Genomic DNA, 16,065 nt, shown 5'->3' with positions numbered 1-16,065 from the left:
TTTATTGCCCCTTGAAATGATAAACAAATGTTACCCTTATTCATTCATGCAACCACTCATCTGTTTATTCATTCTTTCAATTACCATTCACCCTGGGCATTACTGTGCCTTAATGTTAATATGTTAGATTCTTAGGACTCAAAAATGAATATCTCTTGAAGAAGCATGTGATTTTATTTCCAGGAAATATAAATTAGGTTAAAGGTAAACGTAAGGAAAAACGCTTGGTTCCTAGTCCAACAGATCTCAATCACTAGCCAGAAAAGGAAAAAAAAAATCACTTATTATTACCTATATAATATCATCTATATTATTTTTATTTTATTTCTTTATTTTTTATTTTCTAGAGAGAGAGCATGCACAAGCAGGAGAGAGGGGCAGAGGGGGTGAGAGAGTAAGAGAATCCCAAGCAGGCTCCGTGCTCAGCATGGAGTCCCATGTGGGACTAGATCCCACAACCCTGGGATCATGATCTGAGCTAAAGTCAAGAGTCAGATGCTTAACCGACTGAGCCACCCAGGTACCCCTGGTATATCATCTATTTTAAAGGTCCCTGTATAGTCTAAGCTCCATGAAAAAAAGAAGTTTAGCTGTCTTGTTTCTTCCTTTCATCATAGGGCCTGGACAATAATAGGTATAGAATGCAAACTGAGCAGACAGTCCAAATAAATGAATCTAACAGTTCATGTGTATGAAAATTATATGTATAAAAATTATTTATTAAGAAATTATTCATTAAATACAAAGTATTTTTTTCTTTTTGTTCTTGAAGTCATGGTGTGTTGGTTTCCTACTGTTGCTATAACAAATTGCCACAAAATAAGTGGCTTAAAATAACACATTTATTCTTTTGTAGTTCTGGGAACTAGAAGTCAAAAATGGATGGACAGGGGCGCCTGGGTGGCTTGGTTGGTTAAGTGTCTGACTTCAGCTCAGGTCATGATCTCGCGGTCCGTGAGTTCGAGCCCCGCGTCGGGCTCTGTGCTGACTGCTCAGAGCCTGGAGCCTGTTTCGGATTCTGTGTCTCCCTCTTTCTCTGCCCCTCCCCTGTTCATGCTCTGTCTCTCTCTGTCTCAAAAATAAATAAACATTAAAAAAAATTTTTAAAAAAATGGATGGACAGGGATGCTTTCTTTTTCAAAACTCTCAGAATTTTTCCTTACCTTTTACAGCTTATGAAGGCACATTCTATTCTTTGGCTCATCCTGCACTTTCAAAGACAATAGTTTAGTACCTCCCAACCCTCTGTCTGGTCCCCTTTTTCCTGACTTTTATCCTCCTTGCCTCCTTCTTAAAGGACCTTCTGATTACACTGGGCCCACTTGAATCGTGTACCCATCTCAAAACCCTTAAGTTAATCACATCTGCCAAGTCCTTTCCCCATGGGACCATATTTACAAGCTCTGGAAATTATATGTGAACATCTTTGGAGAGCCATTATTCAGCCTACCACATAGGGTATCTCTAGTCTGAGGAATTAGAACATCTATTTGATTCAGGCTCTCAGTGGGAACAGATAGTTCTATAGAATAGCTTTCTTTTCCATTAAACTCTCCAGTTTATTGGCCACATATTCATTACTGTATGATTTCTCTCTTATAAAGATAAAGCCACTCTTCCTTCTAAATACTTGAAGTCACAGCTGGAAAGAGCAGTTTAAAATCTCTAGAGCAGATGTATTAACATCCTAATAGAGGCACAGATACCGTGACACCCAAGGTCACAGGGGAGACTTCACCAGAAAAGTTCCTTTTGTTCCGCTAGCCTTTAAATCACCTTGGAGACCTTAATCTGGTATCTAAAATGCAAAGCATCTATTACCTCCTTCGACATTTGAAAAACTCATGGAATTCTTACAGTTGAAATTTAGTATGCATTATCCTTTTGTCTTAATAGTAGAAGCTTATTTAGCACACTGAGCACTTAAACATACTCTGAAAAATGGTCCCTGTACTCAGATGAACTTTACTACCTAATTGGAAACAAATACTGGATGCCACTTAGTTGTATTAAAGAAGGACTCTCTTTATCACCTGGACCCATGTGTTCTACTTTAACAAGCTCTATGAGTCTCCCTAGTATCTTGGTATCAATGCCAAGCTGGATCCTGAGTCACGAGTTTTTAAATGTTTCAGTATTCCCATTTCCCCAATGCATAAATACCTGAGTAAATTGTCAGTGGTCTGCTAAAGGAAGGGCAGGAGGAAGTATTTTCATTATTCTTGATCTGGAGTTTCAGGGCCCTTCTTCCTGAGGACCTGGCTTTTTCCCCACGTGATGAGTTCAGGGTCTGAAACTGGCTCAGAATAAGGTTAGGGATTGTAACACTTTAATGGAGCTCTAAATCAATAGCTTCTTCACAAACCATTCGTGACTTCATTGTTTTCTCCCTATCCCTCTTGATCACGTTCTATTCATCATCTACTGAGTTCTTCATGGTCAAGCCTAGCAGGCTGTCACTCCAACCTTGCTGCTCCACTGTCCCTGCACCAGCTTAGCTTCTGTTGTTCAAGTGCTAACACATGTCCTCCATGCGTCAGCATCTCTCATCCCCAGCAATACCAACAGTCCAGTTCTGTGATAGCAGGTTGTCTCATCCGCACTGACATATAGCAGAGATGCTGCTACTGAATGTTTTAAGGGTGATGGGATTCCTCTCACCAGCATGTTCTTGTTTTTTGGTAATTCTGCTTTTAATTCCTTAAAGCTGTAATTCAGAGATAGAAAATAGAGGCCACTCCAGCTGAGATTTTAGAGGGTCACCGGAAACTTTATACCTTTGTTTCAAAGTGAATGTAAGAATTTAAAAAGCAAGGCCAAGGTGAAAACAAGATTAGGGTGAAATTGTGGTATTTTCTAGTACTCTGATTCTTAGCCTTAAACCCCTCATTGAGTTGCTTGTTGTCATTTCTAAGAGCAATGAGAAATTTATATCATTAGTGGTCAATTTCACATTCCTGTTAGTTTTTAGTAGCATTATGGTTTACATTTTTTTCTTATTTATGAATAGGTAATACAAGCTTTCCTTACAAAATTCATATTTCCCTCCGATTCCTGATCTCATCCAGTTCTCCCCAGAAGGAACCGATGTTACTAGTTTTCATGAATTTTTCCATATAAACCATACTGCATACACTGTATACAACATACTGTTGCATCTCATTGTTTTCACCTTAAAGTATAACTTGAGTATTTTTCTATATTAGTATATATAAACTTTGTTGTCAAATTATCAGTTACCCAGAATTCCACCACATATATGCATTACTTTATATTCTCACTTATATTTATAAAAATTTACATTTATATTACCAATATTTCCATTAAAAGCAATGCCTCAATGGACCTCATTTGTGTTTGTGTGTGTGTAGAACTTTGCATATGTATTTTTCTAAAAATGAACATGCCGTATCAAGGCACAACTACATTAAAATATAAGAAATAATAGGACACACTCTCAACAGAAATTTTACAATTTACATTGCTATGTGAGAGAGGCTCTTTTTCCCATAACTTTCTAGCACAATTTGCTATCAAATTTATTGATCCTTGTCAATCTGAGAAGTTTTAGTTTCACTTCTATAATTGTGAGTAAGGCTGAATATCACTTATTTATTTACTCATTTAATTTTCTGTTAACTACTCACATACTGAGTTGTATCTCTTTTTTTTTAATTTTTTTTAACGTTTATTTATTTTTGAGAGAGAGGGAGAGACAGAGTGTGAGCAGGGGAGGGGCAGAGAGAGAGAGGGAGACACAGAATCCAAAGCAGGCTCCAGGCTCCGAGCTGTTAGCACAGAGCCCGACGCGGGGCTTGAACTCACAAACCGCGAGATCATGATCTGAGCTGAAGTTGTACTCTCAGCCGACTGAGCCACCCAGGCGCCCTGAGTTGTATCTCTTTTATATTGCTTAGATTAGCTCTTTTTCTATGATAGTTTGAAAATAGGTTTTCAGAGTGTTGTTTATCTTTTGACTTTTTTTGACATAAAGGATTCAGTTTTATGTAGTTTTGTATATGTTTTAGGTCATCTGGTTTTTTTGTCATGCTTAGAACTTCCACATTTCGATTTTTAAAAAAGAATTCAGATTTCTAAATTTTATGGTTTCAATCTTCATCTATAGTACATCTGGAATTTGCTTTGCTATGATAAACATGAGATCTAATCTCTGTTTTCTCTAAGTGGCTATCAAGTTGTCTTAGACAGTTTATTGGACAGTTCATTATTTCCCACAGACTTGAAAACCTTTGAGATAAATAGTTCCTAAAAGTATTAATTTCTACCTCTAGACTGTGGAAATGGTTTTATAGCTTTGTCTGTCTTGTTAGGACCTGTGCTGCACTGGACTAATTACTGTAGCTTTTAGAAGAGGGATTCATATGGAGCAAATGTGGTTCTTCTTTGCTACTCTTCCTCTGTACTACCCAATTTTTAAAGCACCATAAGCATTTCCATTTAAACTTGCAAATAAAGACAATTTGGTATAAACACTTGGGTTGCTTCCATATTTTGGTTATTGTAAATAATGCTACAATAAACATACAGATGCATGCATCTTTTCAAATTAGTGTTTTCATTTTCTTTGGGTAAATACCCAGTAGTGGAATTACTAGGGTAATTTTATTTTTAATTTTTTGAGGAACCTCCATACTGTTTTCCACAGTAGCTGTACCAGTTTGCACTCCCACAAACAGTGCACCAGGGTTCCTTTTTCTTCACATTCTCGTCAATATTTTTTCTTGTGTTTTGACCTTAGCCATTCTGACAGGTGTGAGGTGATATCTTTCAAAGTTTTGATTTTCATTTCTCTGATGATAAGTGATGTTAAGCATCCTGTCCTGTGTCTGCTGGCCATCTGTATGTCTTCTTTGGAAAAATGTCTATTCATGTCTTCTGCCCATTTTTACTTGGACTATTTTTGGTGTTGAGTTGTATAAGTTATTTATATGTTTTAGATATTAACCCTTTATTAGATATGTCATTTGCAAATATCTTCTCCCATTCAGTGGGTTGTCATTTTGTTTTGTTGATGGTTTTATTCACCATGCAAAAGATTTTTATTTTGGTGTAGTTTCCATAGTTTAATTTTGCTTTTGTTTCACTTGCCAAAGGAGACACATCTAGAAAAATGTTTCTATGGCTAATGTCAAAGAGATTGCTGTCTGTTTTTTCTCCTAGGAATTTTATGGTTTCACGTCTCACGTTTAGGTCTTTAATCCATTTTGAGTTTATTTTTGTGTATGGGCTGAGAAAGTGGTCCAGTTTCATTCTTTTACACATAGCTGTCCAACTTTCTCAGCACCATTTGTTGAAGAGACTGTCTTTTTCCCATTGCAATAATATTCTTGCCTTCTTTGTTGTAGATTAATTGGCTGCATAAGTGTGGGTTTATTTCTCGGCTCCTATTCTGTTCTATTGATCATACAAAGATCAACAGAACTGTTCTTTGTGCCAGTTCCATACTGTTTTGGCGTCTACAGCTTTATAGTATATGTTGAAATCTGGGATTGTGACACCTTCAGCTTTGTTTTTCTTTTTCAAGATTGCTTTGGCTATTTGCGGTCTGTTGTGGTTCCATACAATTTCAGGATTATTTGTTCTTGTTCTGTGGAACATGCTGTTGGTATTTTGATATGGATTGAATCTGTAGACTGTTTTGGTTAGTATGGACATTCTAACACTATTTTTTCTCCTGCTTCATGAGTGTGGAATATCCTTTCACTGGGGAGATGTTTTAGGAAACATCTGCTCCAGGTAAAGAAACTGTGTCTGGTTTCCACAAAACCAAATATGGTACCTGGTTTATTGGATGTTTATTGCATGAATGATTTCATGAATAATGGTCAAATAACAATTTCTGGCCTACTTCAGCCCATGTTGGAAGTACATTGTAGTAACAAAAAAAAGAGGAGCTTACCAACAAAGATAATGGAGTAATGATTAACATAGGACATATGATACCTTGTTCAGTTAAGGAAAGCTTCACTGATGGATGCAAATTCTTATTCACATTCTACAAATAAGATTAGCTATTTTTAAGTAGAAACTCTAAAGACTACCTGAAACCTAAATCTTACTGAAAGAACTCACCACTACCTCATAAACATGTTGGTTTTGTCACTTAAATGTAATTCATTAAAATAATTTATTAATTTAAAATATTGACAAAGTGAATAAATATGTTAGAATAAAAAGGATGATATGATGGGGAAAGTAACATGAAGATCTAGCTATTATCAGAAATAATGAAAAGTATGGGCTGAAAGCAGATTGTCAGGTCTAATAAGGGTATAAAAGTCACTTTTCATATAAGATACAACTGACTAAGTACTGGAAAGTTATGTCCTTCCTTGAGAAGAGTAAGAACTAGGGGAAATATGTTCTTTATTATGATTTTAAGCCTAATAATTATATGGTTTATTGTTTTCCTTAACACAAAAAGGAAGAAATGTAATAAGGAACACAATTGTCTGATCTTTGAAGTTTTACTACCCATTGCATCTGGATGTTAAGGTACAAATTATCTTAAGTGCAAATTAGTTTTGAATACTTTTGGTCTATATTAAGCCCTGTTCTTTTTGGATGTGCTTAATTATAGTTCCTAGAATTTATCAAGGAATAACAACCTAGTCACCATTTCTGTGGTTTGATCCAGTCTCAAACACAAATGCAAACCCAGAGAAGATGGGCACTGTTTAGGTACTCCCACCCTCCACTGAACATCCACTATCCAGACCTTACTCCGATTCCTGGAGTCAGCTTCAATGCATTCTCCAGGTACTCATCTTCAGTGATAAGATGATCATTTACTTCAGCTCAAGGGTAAAAATCCTATATGGCCTGTCGCGGCCGGCGCGACAAACACCGAGGTCAGGGTCCTGAGGGTAGGGGAATGCAAGAAAAAAAGAGAGAAGAGAAAGTTTGGGAACAGGAGGGTCCCCTGGGCTGATGGCCCAAGTGACGGCTTTATTGTTGCTGTACACAATCTTTTATAACCAGACTCTTATGGGTTAGGTCATTCTAAGAATAAACAGGTTTCACATAATTGCTGCCCACCAAAACATTTAGTTCTGTGTTTCTTGCATTTTCTAGACGGGTCACAAGACCTTGTTGATAAGATTGCTAGCAAAACACAATTCCCATGTTTGTTTCTATCTGACTCGGGGTAGAAAAAGGGAGGTAGCATTACTGCCAACACCTGCAGACCACAGGCTTCAGGAATTAACTTTCTCAGCCTTGACGAGGCTTTCGTATGCCCTTGAGAGTGGGGGAATGGGAGGGGGAACGACCGGGTTGGCTTGAGTCAACAGGGAACGTTGCTCGACCCGGTCTCAGCCTGGCGCCGGGGCCGGCCTCCCACATGAATGGGAGGGGGGACCACCGGGTTGGCTTGAGTCAACGGGGAACATTGCTCGACCCGGTCTCAGCCTGGCACCGGGGCCCGGCCCCCCACATGTCCCCCTATTGTTTGTAATTGCAACATGTGCATCCTGGCTTGGTATGTGGTAAAGGCAGTAAGACCCCATCTCCAGAAATAACACAGCAAGACAAGTATAACAGATATTACAGAAACAATTCCAATAAAGATCCAAAAGGAATGCTGAAGAATATTAAATGGATTAAACCCATTAAGTTGGTGCAGTATGGTTTCAGCGAGATCTCCAGGGTCAGAGAAACTGAGTGAGCTACTTGCAACAGCATTTATCTCTTCTTGTAGCTGTAAGAGGTCTAAGCTAGTATTAGCATCATGCCAAACCCCTTGTAAATGACGACACACTTGTCCCCATGTCACATTGGTATACTCTAAAGGGGTAACACAGATATGCTTATATGCATCATGACAAATTAAAGAAAGTCTGGTACGCAAAACAGCAAACTGATCACCAAGATACATTAATGCTTCTTGTAGTGCCTCTAATTGGGCTTCCAATTTACGATCTATTCGTTCTTGAGTGACAAACACCTTGGATACATTATGAGCCAATTCATTTACATGGGATGCCATTTGGGCACTTTCATGTAAGGATATTACAGATACAGTTGCAGAGGCAATTACAGTCACTGCTGCTATGAGTCCAGCAATTAAGAGTCCAAGAAACCGTTTGGTCCTGCGCAGCCGTTTACTGATTTCTAAGGCCAATTGCATCTCATAATTAGGATACCAAGGTCCTGTAACATGTACTGGCAACATCCAATAGGGAGGTTGTAAGACCAGATAAACCTTCATTCCACTTCTAGAGGGTCCATCTACTGGTAGACAATTGGTCAAAGCACAAGCAGGACACGTCAGCCGGTATAACTGATGACCATCTTCTTTCACTGGAGTAATGGTCCCATCTCCAACAATCAGATAGTAGGGTGGAGGAACATAGGCACGCAATTGCAGAACTGGAGAAACATAATATTCTGGAAAACTAAAACTGTCATTAGTATATATTTTATCAAAGGTAGCATATAATTTCCAAAGATCAGAATGAATTCTTCCTTCAGGGGATTGCAAAATGGTTTGTGGGATAATCTTGTGGTGTACTTGTACCTCACTAGGAGGTGGATCCACGACCCTGGGATCAAGAGTCTCATGCTCTACCGACTGAGCTAGCCGGGCCTTTCGGGAATAATCTGTAATGGTATAGTTTATGTCTTTAGGAGTCATCCTCAAAGAAGAGGATTGGGCACATATACCCCAAGGTGAGTCCCCAGTAAGGCCTTGACCAGCTGAGGGACATATAGGAAGATTCTGAGGGGGATCATGTGGTCCAAAAAACATCCATTCTCCTAATAATTCTCTCTTTTGCCAATAAGCGGCAACAGAGCGGGGTACCCATTCAGAAGGACGCTTGCCATTTTGCCACAATGTATAAGTAATAGACCGCCCTACTGGTTTCGTACCCAAACACCCATAAGCAAGTTTGTACGGCGTAGACTCCCTTTGCAGGCAGATGGGTACTCCTGCAGAGAGTGCCGTCCAATTTATAGAGGCCGACACAGTGGGCAAAAACCCTGCATCTTCCCCTCCCATAAAGGTGAGGTTGGTGTATACTTTGGGTGTGGGGTCTCTCCATGTTACAGGTTGTACTGTAGGAGGACCTACCATATATGTCCAATAGAGAGCAGACTCCCCGGCTGTAGTGAGAATGCACAGGCATGCCAGGAAGACATGTGTGGCCGTTACCTCTCTACCTGAGGCCATCACTACATCAGTGGCCTGGGTCAACAGGTTCTTTATCTGTCCCCAGGTGGGTGTACCCGCCTTATGACTCCGCCGTTGTCGCTTCTGGGGGGGCTCCGTCACTGTCAATTTGGCCATTTTTTGGCGCAACCGTAATGTCTCTGAGGAGCCAAAGTGGGATCCAGCGTGGCGCTTCCTCATCCTGTGGAAAAACACAAGCATACCCTCGCCCTTTTCGAAGGACTGGGTCTGGGCCTCGCCAAATGCCTTCTGGCATATCTTTCCATCTAGCCATCAAGAGAGGTTCTTGACTCCTTCCCCAGCGACGCTCTGTGGCAGTCATCCCTGCTTCATTGACATTTAAAAAATTTAAAACATACAACACAAGAGTGAGATGCACATGTGGGGAATACTTTATCTTTCCCTTTAATATCTCCCCTTCTTTAAGTTTTTGCAGATACTGTTTTAGAGTCAGATGAGCTCGCTCAACAATAGCCTGTCCTGTGGAATTATAAGCAATGCCAGTTGTATGCTCAATTTGGAATCGGCGGCAAAATTCTGCAAAAGATTTAGAAGTATAAGCACTACCATTGTCAGTTTTTATTTTATGAGGTTTGCCCATTGCTGCAAAGGCAGAAAATAGGTGATTTTGAACATCAACAAATGCTTTTCCTGAGTGGGCTGAAGCATGTATATAGCCTGAGCAAGTATCTACAGACACATGTATATATTGCAATTTCCCAAAAGGTAAATATTGGGTGACGTCCATTTGCCACAAATCATTGGGCTGAAGATCTCGGGGATTAATGGCATAGACCGGCTGTGGGAAGAATTGTGGACAGATGCCGCACTGTTTAACAATTTGTCTGGCCGCTTCACGAGATATTTTGAGTTCTCGTCAAAGGGCTGCTGCATTCTGATGAAAATTATCATGACTCCTTTTGGCTGTTTCCAAAGGAGTGGTAATGGGCAGAACTTGCAATAAATGGGTTGTGGCATTGGCTATCCGATTCCCAGCAACTAGGGGACCAGGCAGGTCGGTGTGAGCTTGAATGTGGGAAATAGAAATTGGACTGTGCCGTGAATTAAGAAGTTTTTGTATAGCATGAAATAGATGATAAAGTTCTTCATCTGCTGTCAGTATAAAGGCAGTGGGAAGTTGCAACACGGCTTTGACAATGTATTGACTGTCAGAATAGACATTTATAGACTCTGGGTAAGTTTTTAGGGCTACCTGTACAGCATAAAGCTCGGCCCTTTGGACAGATTTAGTCGTATAATTTAAAGTGATCAAATTTTTATGTTGAGAAGTGACATAATACACTGCAATTTTACCCTCTTTACTAGCATCCACAAAAATGGAAGCAGCATCTTCAGTCGGCTGACAAACAATAGGATTATAGGGCAAAATATCTATAAGACTGAAACCTTGTATTAAAGAATCAGAAGGTAAATGAAATTTAATTTGACCTGTAAAATTAGCCAAGGCAAGTTGCCATTCGATGGACTGAGCAAAAGCAGCGTCCACCAGCTTCTGTGTCAGAAAGGCACATGCAATAAATTCTGGATCGTGTCCAAAGAGCTGAACAGCTCGGGATCTTCCTCTAATGATGAGAAGACAAACCATAGATAGCAAAGGATTAATGACATGCAGAGAGTATAAGGCTAAATGTAGCCATTCAAGTGGACCATGAGATTGCCACAGAATTGCAAAGGGGATGACCTGAGGTTTTAATATTATTAGATACAAAGGCTGAGAAGGGTCAATTCTAGTGACTTGGGCCTGCTGAATGGCCTGTTCTATATGTCTTATAGCTTCTTTAGCTTCTTGAGTGAGACTTCACGAGGACACTGGAGAACTATCTCCTTTTAGAATATTAAACAAAGGCAGTAATTGTTCTGTGGTGACTCCTAGTGTATTTCTAATCCAGTTTATATCTCCTAATAATTTCTGAAAATCATTTAGAGTAGTCAAATGTCCGGTTCTAATTGATACTTTCTGAGGTCGGACAGTTGATTTGGAGATGAGATACCCTAGGTATTCAAAAGGTGCTTCCCTTTGAACTTTCTCAGGGGCAACAATCAAATTATATGCTTTAAGGCATCTTTGGAGAGAAATAAAAGCCTCCTGTAATAATTCCTCAGTTTCAGCAGCCAAAAGTAAGTCATCCATATAATGGATGCAATATACATGGGGAAAACTCTGTCTAAAAGGGGCAATTGCTCTGGCCACAAACTCTTGACATAAAGTCGGACTGTTAGCCATGCCTTGGGTAAGACCTGCCACTGATACCGCTTAGCAGGTTCCTGTAAGTTAGTGGAAGGCAGGGAGAATGCAAAATGTTCTCCGTCGCCAGAGGCCAACGGAATGGTAAAAAAACAATCTTTTAAATCCAAAACTAGTAATTGATATTGTAAAGGAATGGCCGATGGGGAAGGGAGGCCAGGTTGCAAAGCCCCCATGGGCTTCATGACAGCATTAATTGCTCTCAAATCTTGCAGCAACCTCCATTTATTTGACTTTTTTCTAATCACAAAGATTGGGGTGTTCCAGGGACTGGTGGAGGGAACTAAATGACCTAATTGCAGTTGTTCCTCTATGAGGTGAGCAGCAGCCTCCCTCTTAACAGTAGGTAAGGGCCATTGGTTAACCCACACTGGAGTGGAAGTCATCCACTGGAGAGGCATAGCGTGGGGAGTTTCCAATGGCCCTAGGAAAAACCCAATCTGAAATGGTCTCTTTTAGGCTCGGGGACATATGGCTCAGGATTCCCTTGCAACTCCTTCCCTAAGCCTTTCCCCTCAATATAGCCCATTTCCTTCATAAGGTGCATAGCAAGATTAGTCTGTTTTTGAATCGGGACTGCCTTAGTCTCCAGAGTCAAATTCATTGCAGTTAATATGTCCCTGCCCCAGAGATTAAGATCTATATTCAAAACAAAAGGCTGAAAAGTTCCAGTCATACCATCAGGCAGTCTCCAATGTAAATAATCAGAGCTTTGCAACGGAGCAGAGGCATAACCAACACCTTTAATTGGAATATTAGTCACTTGAGTAGGCCATGTGACAGGCCAATTTTTTTGAGCAATAACTGAGACATCTGCACCTGTATCCACTAGTCCCTCAAAAGGGACTCCTTGGATATGCAATGTAAGCATGGGCTTTTCTACAGAGATCACTTTAGCCCAATAAAGATCTGTGGAGCCGAACCCCTGATTTCCCCGATAAGGTTTAACAGCCTTATTATTGGAGGATATCCAGGGTATCAAGATCAATTGTGCTATGGGAGTCTTGGGCTCAAGCACCAAAGTTCCCATAGTTAAGCTGGCCAAAATTTTTATTTCTCCAGTGTAATCTTCATCAATAACTCCAGGATAGATCATCAATCCCTTAAGAGTCCAGCTGGATCTTCCCAATAATAACCCCCAAGTATTCCTGGGTAGAGGCCCCCATATCCCTGTGGGGATGGCTTTAGGGGGCTGTCCTCCTTCGAGGTAAACGGACTGAGCTGGGGCAAGATCTAGTCCTGCACTGGTGGGGGTGCCGCGGTGTAGTTGGCTAATACCTGGGAGGTCTCCAGTGTTGGACACAATGGGTGAGAAGGCGCCTGTGGGAACATTGCCGCAATTGTTTGAGGGGCCTGTGGCTGGCCCCGCTCCCAGTTTCCCTGAAGAGGTTTGCCATTACAATCAGTTTTAGAGCGGCATTCATTGACCCAGTGATACCCCCGTCTACATCTGGGACAAATAATTGCCGGCTTATTATTAATGTTAGGGCCACTTGGCAAACCGGGGGTGGTTGGAATTATTTTTGTACTATGACATTGGGCCTTCATATGGCCCTTTTGGCCACATTTGAAACACACTATTCCACCCAACTTCCTTGGATTAGTTCTTACGTTTTTAGCCTGAAGCTGGGCATGCACCTGTAAGGGGTCTATTCCCTTTAAGGCGGCTGCCAAAGTAATGCCCTGAATATAAGATGGTCCAATCTCAGCACATAGTCTGATATAATCCTCCAAGGTACCCTGATTTTTCCAAGGACGAATGGCTGCCTGACATGCAGAATTAGCATTTTCATAAGCCAGTTGTTTTACAATAATGGTACCTGCCTCCCCATCAGTAATGATACGACTGACTGCAGTCAAAAGGCGCCCAACGAAATCCTGGTACTTCTCATCTGGCCCTTGCCTAATTTTAGACAATTCCTCAGTTCTGCCCCCTGTGGAGGGGAGTTTTTTCCAAGCTGTAATGGCACAGGTATTAATTTGATTATATGCAATTTCAGGATAATTTAGCTGGAGGCCCACATCATAATATTGTCCTGTACCTGTGAGCATGTTAAAATCTACTGGTATGTTAGTTCTTTTATTATACATAGCCTGTTTTTCAGCATTCTCTGCAAATTCTGCTTTCCACAAGAGGTTATCTCCCACACTCAAGCCTGAGCAATGACCTTCCAATCTCCTGGGCATAATGCCTCCCTGCTCAAATTATCAAGCATAGACAGGGTAAAGGGAGCTGTTGGACCATACTGGGCTGCAGAGGATTTCAAATCTTTCAGCAATTTAAAACTTAGGGCGGAGTACACTCTCTGTCCCCCCTGCTGAATAACAGGGTAAGTGTGAAAAGCAGAGGTGTCTTCCCCATACTGTGTTGCTTGATACAGAGTCCGCTGCAAAGGAGTAGCTCCCATAACGGGGTAAGGTTCAGTGGACTGTTGATTCTGAGTAATAGGGAAAGCCATCCGAGGTAAGCCTCTATCTTGTGCCTGAAAAGAAGGTCGTTTTAAAGGTACCTTCTGGACCAGAGGGGCCAAGAAGGCAGGCTTCCTCTGATCTTCCAAATACGGCCCATCATCTCCCTGATCCCCAAAAGGAAAGTAATCATTATTTTCTGGATCTTGCACAGATAACTGTTCTAGGAGGGAGAGAGGAGGTAAAGGTGAAGGCACCCATGACTGTCCCGAAAGGGCATTGAAAGTAGTTTCTGGAGGGACAGGAGCATCTGAAGTCACTAAGGGTTGGGCTGCTTCCGAGCTAAGAGAAACTATTTCAATAGAATCCTGCAGATCAAGGACCTCCTTAATACAGGTCCAAGTAGACCACAAAGTCCCTGGAACCGCAGCTCCACGAATCTTCATTTGATTTTTAAGTTCCTGACCAACTCGCTGCCAATCCTTTAAATCAACTGTACCCCCGTCTGGAAACCACGGGCAATAATCACGCACTATGTCAAAAAATTCCCTAAGGGCTGACTGAGAAACCTTAATTCCCTTCTCCTTCATAAGAGCCTGCAAGGCAGTTATAAAATATCCCTGTTCCATAGACTGTTTCTGTCCCATAGTTTTACTCCCGTTGTCTGTGCTGCTGGCACAGTTCCCCTACCTGAATTAGACGCCACGCGGTCCGCTTTCACTTTCCTCCTTGTTGTCTCAGGTCCCTGTTCAGACGCCACTTGTCGCGGCCGGCGCGACAAACACCGAGGTCAGGGTCCTGAGGGTAGGGGAATGCAAGAAAAAAAGAGAGAAGAGAAAGTTTGGGAACAGGAGGGTCCCCTGGGCTGATGGCCCAAGTGACGGCTTTATTGTTGCTGTACACAATCTTTTATAACCAGACTCTTATGGGTTAGGTCATTCTAAGAATAAACAGGTTTCACATAATTGCTGCCCACCAAAACATTTAGTTCTGTGTTTCTTGCATTTTCTAGACGGGTCACAAGACCTTGTTGATAAGATTGCTAGCAAAACACAATTCCCATGTTTGTTTCTATCTGACTCGGGGTAGAAAAAGGGAGGTAGCATTACTGCCAACACCTGCAGACCACAGGCTTCAGGAATTAACTTTCTCAGCCTTGACGAGGCTTTCGTATGCCCTTGAGAGTGGGGGAATGGGAGGGGGAACGACCGGGTTGGCTTGAGTCAACAGGGAACGTTGCTCGACCCGGTCTCAGCCTGGCGCCGGGGCCGGCCTCCCACATGAATGGGAGGGGGGACCACCGGGTTGGCTTGAGTCAACGGGGAACATTGCTCGACCCGGTCTCAGCCTGGCACCGGGGCCCGGCCCCCCACAATGGCCCAGATGAAGTCTGGGAAGAAATTCACCAACTCTGTGGCATCTTCTACTCCATCCTCTCTTGGGGAGGACTTTGCCCCGATTAGTTCTATGAGCTCTGTCATATAACTAGGACTTGGCTAAGGAAAAGGAATTTCCTATCCAGAATTTCCACATTTCCCTCAGAAACAATTACCATAAACATTCTCTTTTGCCCTGGGTCCCCTCTGCTTTACCAAAGGAAATTCAGCCACAAGAAAGGGGAATCCAATTTGGTCTCCATTCCCATCAATTTCTCAATAAAACTGGGAAGGGTACTCAGTCTCTTCAAGGCATTACTGTTGATGGTATTCATGCTGCTGTAGACTAACATGCTGCTTAGAAGCATGGCCAGTGCAAAGATCCACAGTCATTCTTAGGATCACCCTAGAAAACATATTCGAGCAAGCACTTAGCAGTCTTCTCTTCAGAAACACATTCAGTTATTTATTCATTTATTTTTTACTTATTATTTCAGATAGTACGGTGTTGGTACAAAAAACACCCTTCAAAACAGAATTCAGGGCAAAGTTCAGTTTTGGCAACCATATTGACATCTCTTGTGACCTCAGTTTCTTCATCTATAAAAGATGATACTTTCCTCCAAGTGCCTTTTTTTTCGCAAATAGGATGGAATTAGTTGTTAGATAATAAGTGATACATATGCTCATTTAACAAAAAGTACACTACAAATACATGCTATGCTAGTCACAATTGAATGCTCAAAATAAATCCAATTAAATTAAATATTTATGGATTACTACTAAATATTGCATATCTTTCTTAGTTACAGAAAAGCAAA

The 16,065-nt window shown here is 41.2% G+C and overlaps 1 protein-coding gene across 2 annotated transcripts in view; it reads right to left on the bottom strand.

The window, feature by feature from the left end:
- Positions 1–6,468: 6,468 nt before the first annotated feature.
- The window catches only part of LOC144612722 (endogenous retrovirus group K member 6 Env polyprotein-like), a 48,600-nt gene continuing 39,003 nt past the window's right edge, over positions 6,469–16,065 (bottom strand). Inside the window, exons 2-4 of one of the 2 annotated variants that reach the window (XM_078451705.2) lie at positions 15,461–15,650; positions 14,559–14,666; positions 6,469–9,730 (exon numbers count right to left, since the gene is read on the bottom strand). In XM_078451705.2, coding sequence (XP_078307831.2) covers positions 7,427–9,394 — 1,968 coding nt within the window. In that variant the 5' untranslated portion in view covers positions 9,395–9,730; positions 14,559–14,666; positions 15,461–15,650 and the 3' untranslated portion in view covers positions 6,469–7,426. The remainder of the gene's footprint in view (positions 9,731–14,558; positions 14,667–15,460; positions 15,651–16,065) is intronic. The other variant, XM_081796417.1, reaches the window with a different exon arrangement.

Source organism: Panthera onca, chromosome C1, assembly GCF_046562875.1.
Source record: "Panthera onca isolate mPanOnc1 chromosome C1, mPanOnc1 haplotype 2, whole genome shotgun sequence".
In the NCBI taxonomy this organism is placed as follows: domain Eukaryota; kingdom Metazoa; phylum Chordata; class Mammalia; order Carnivora; family Felidae; genus Panthera; species Panthera onca.
The sequence above is the reverse complement of the archived record's forward strand: the minus strand, read 5'-3'. Positions and strand labels throughout refer to the sequence as shown.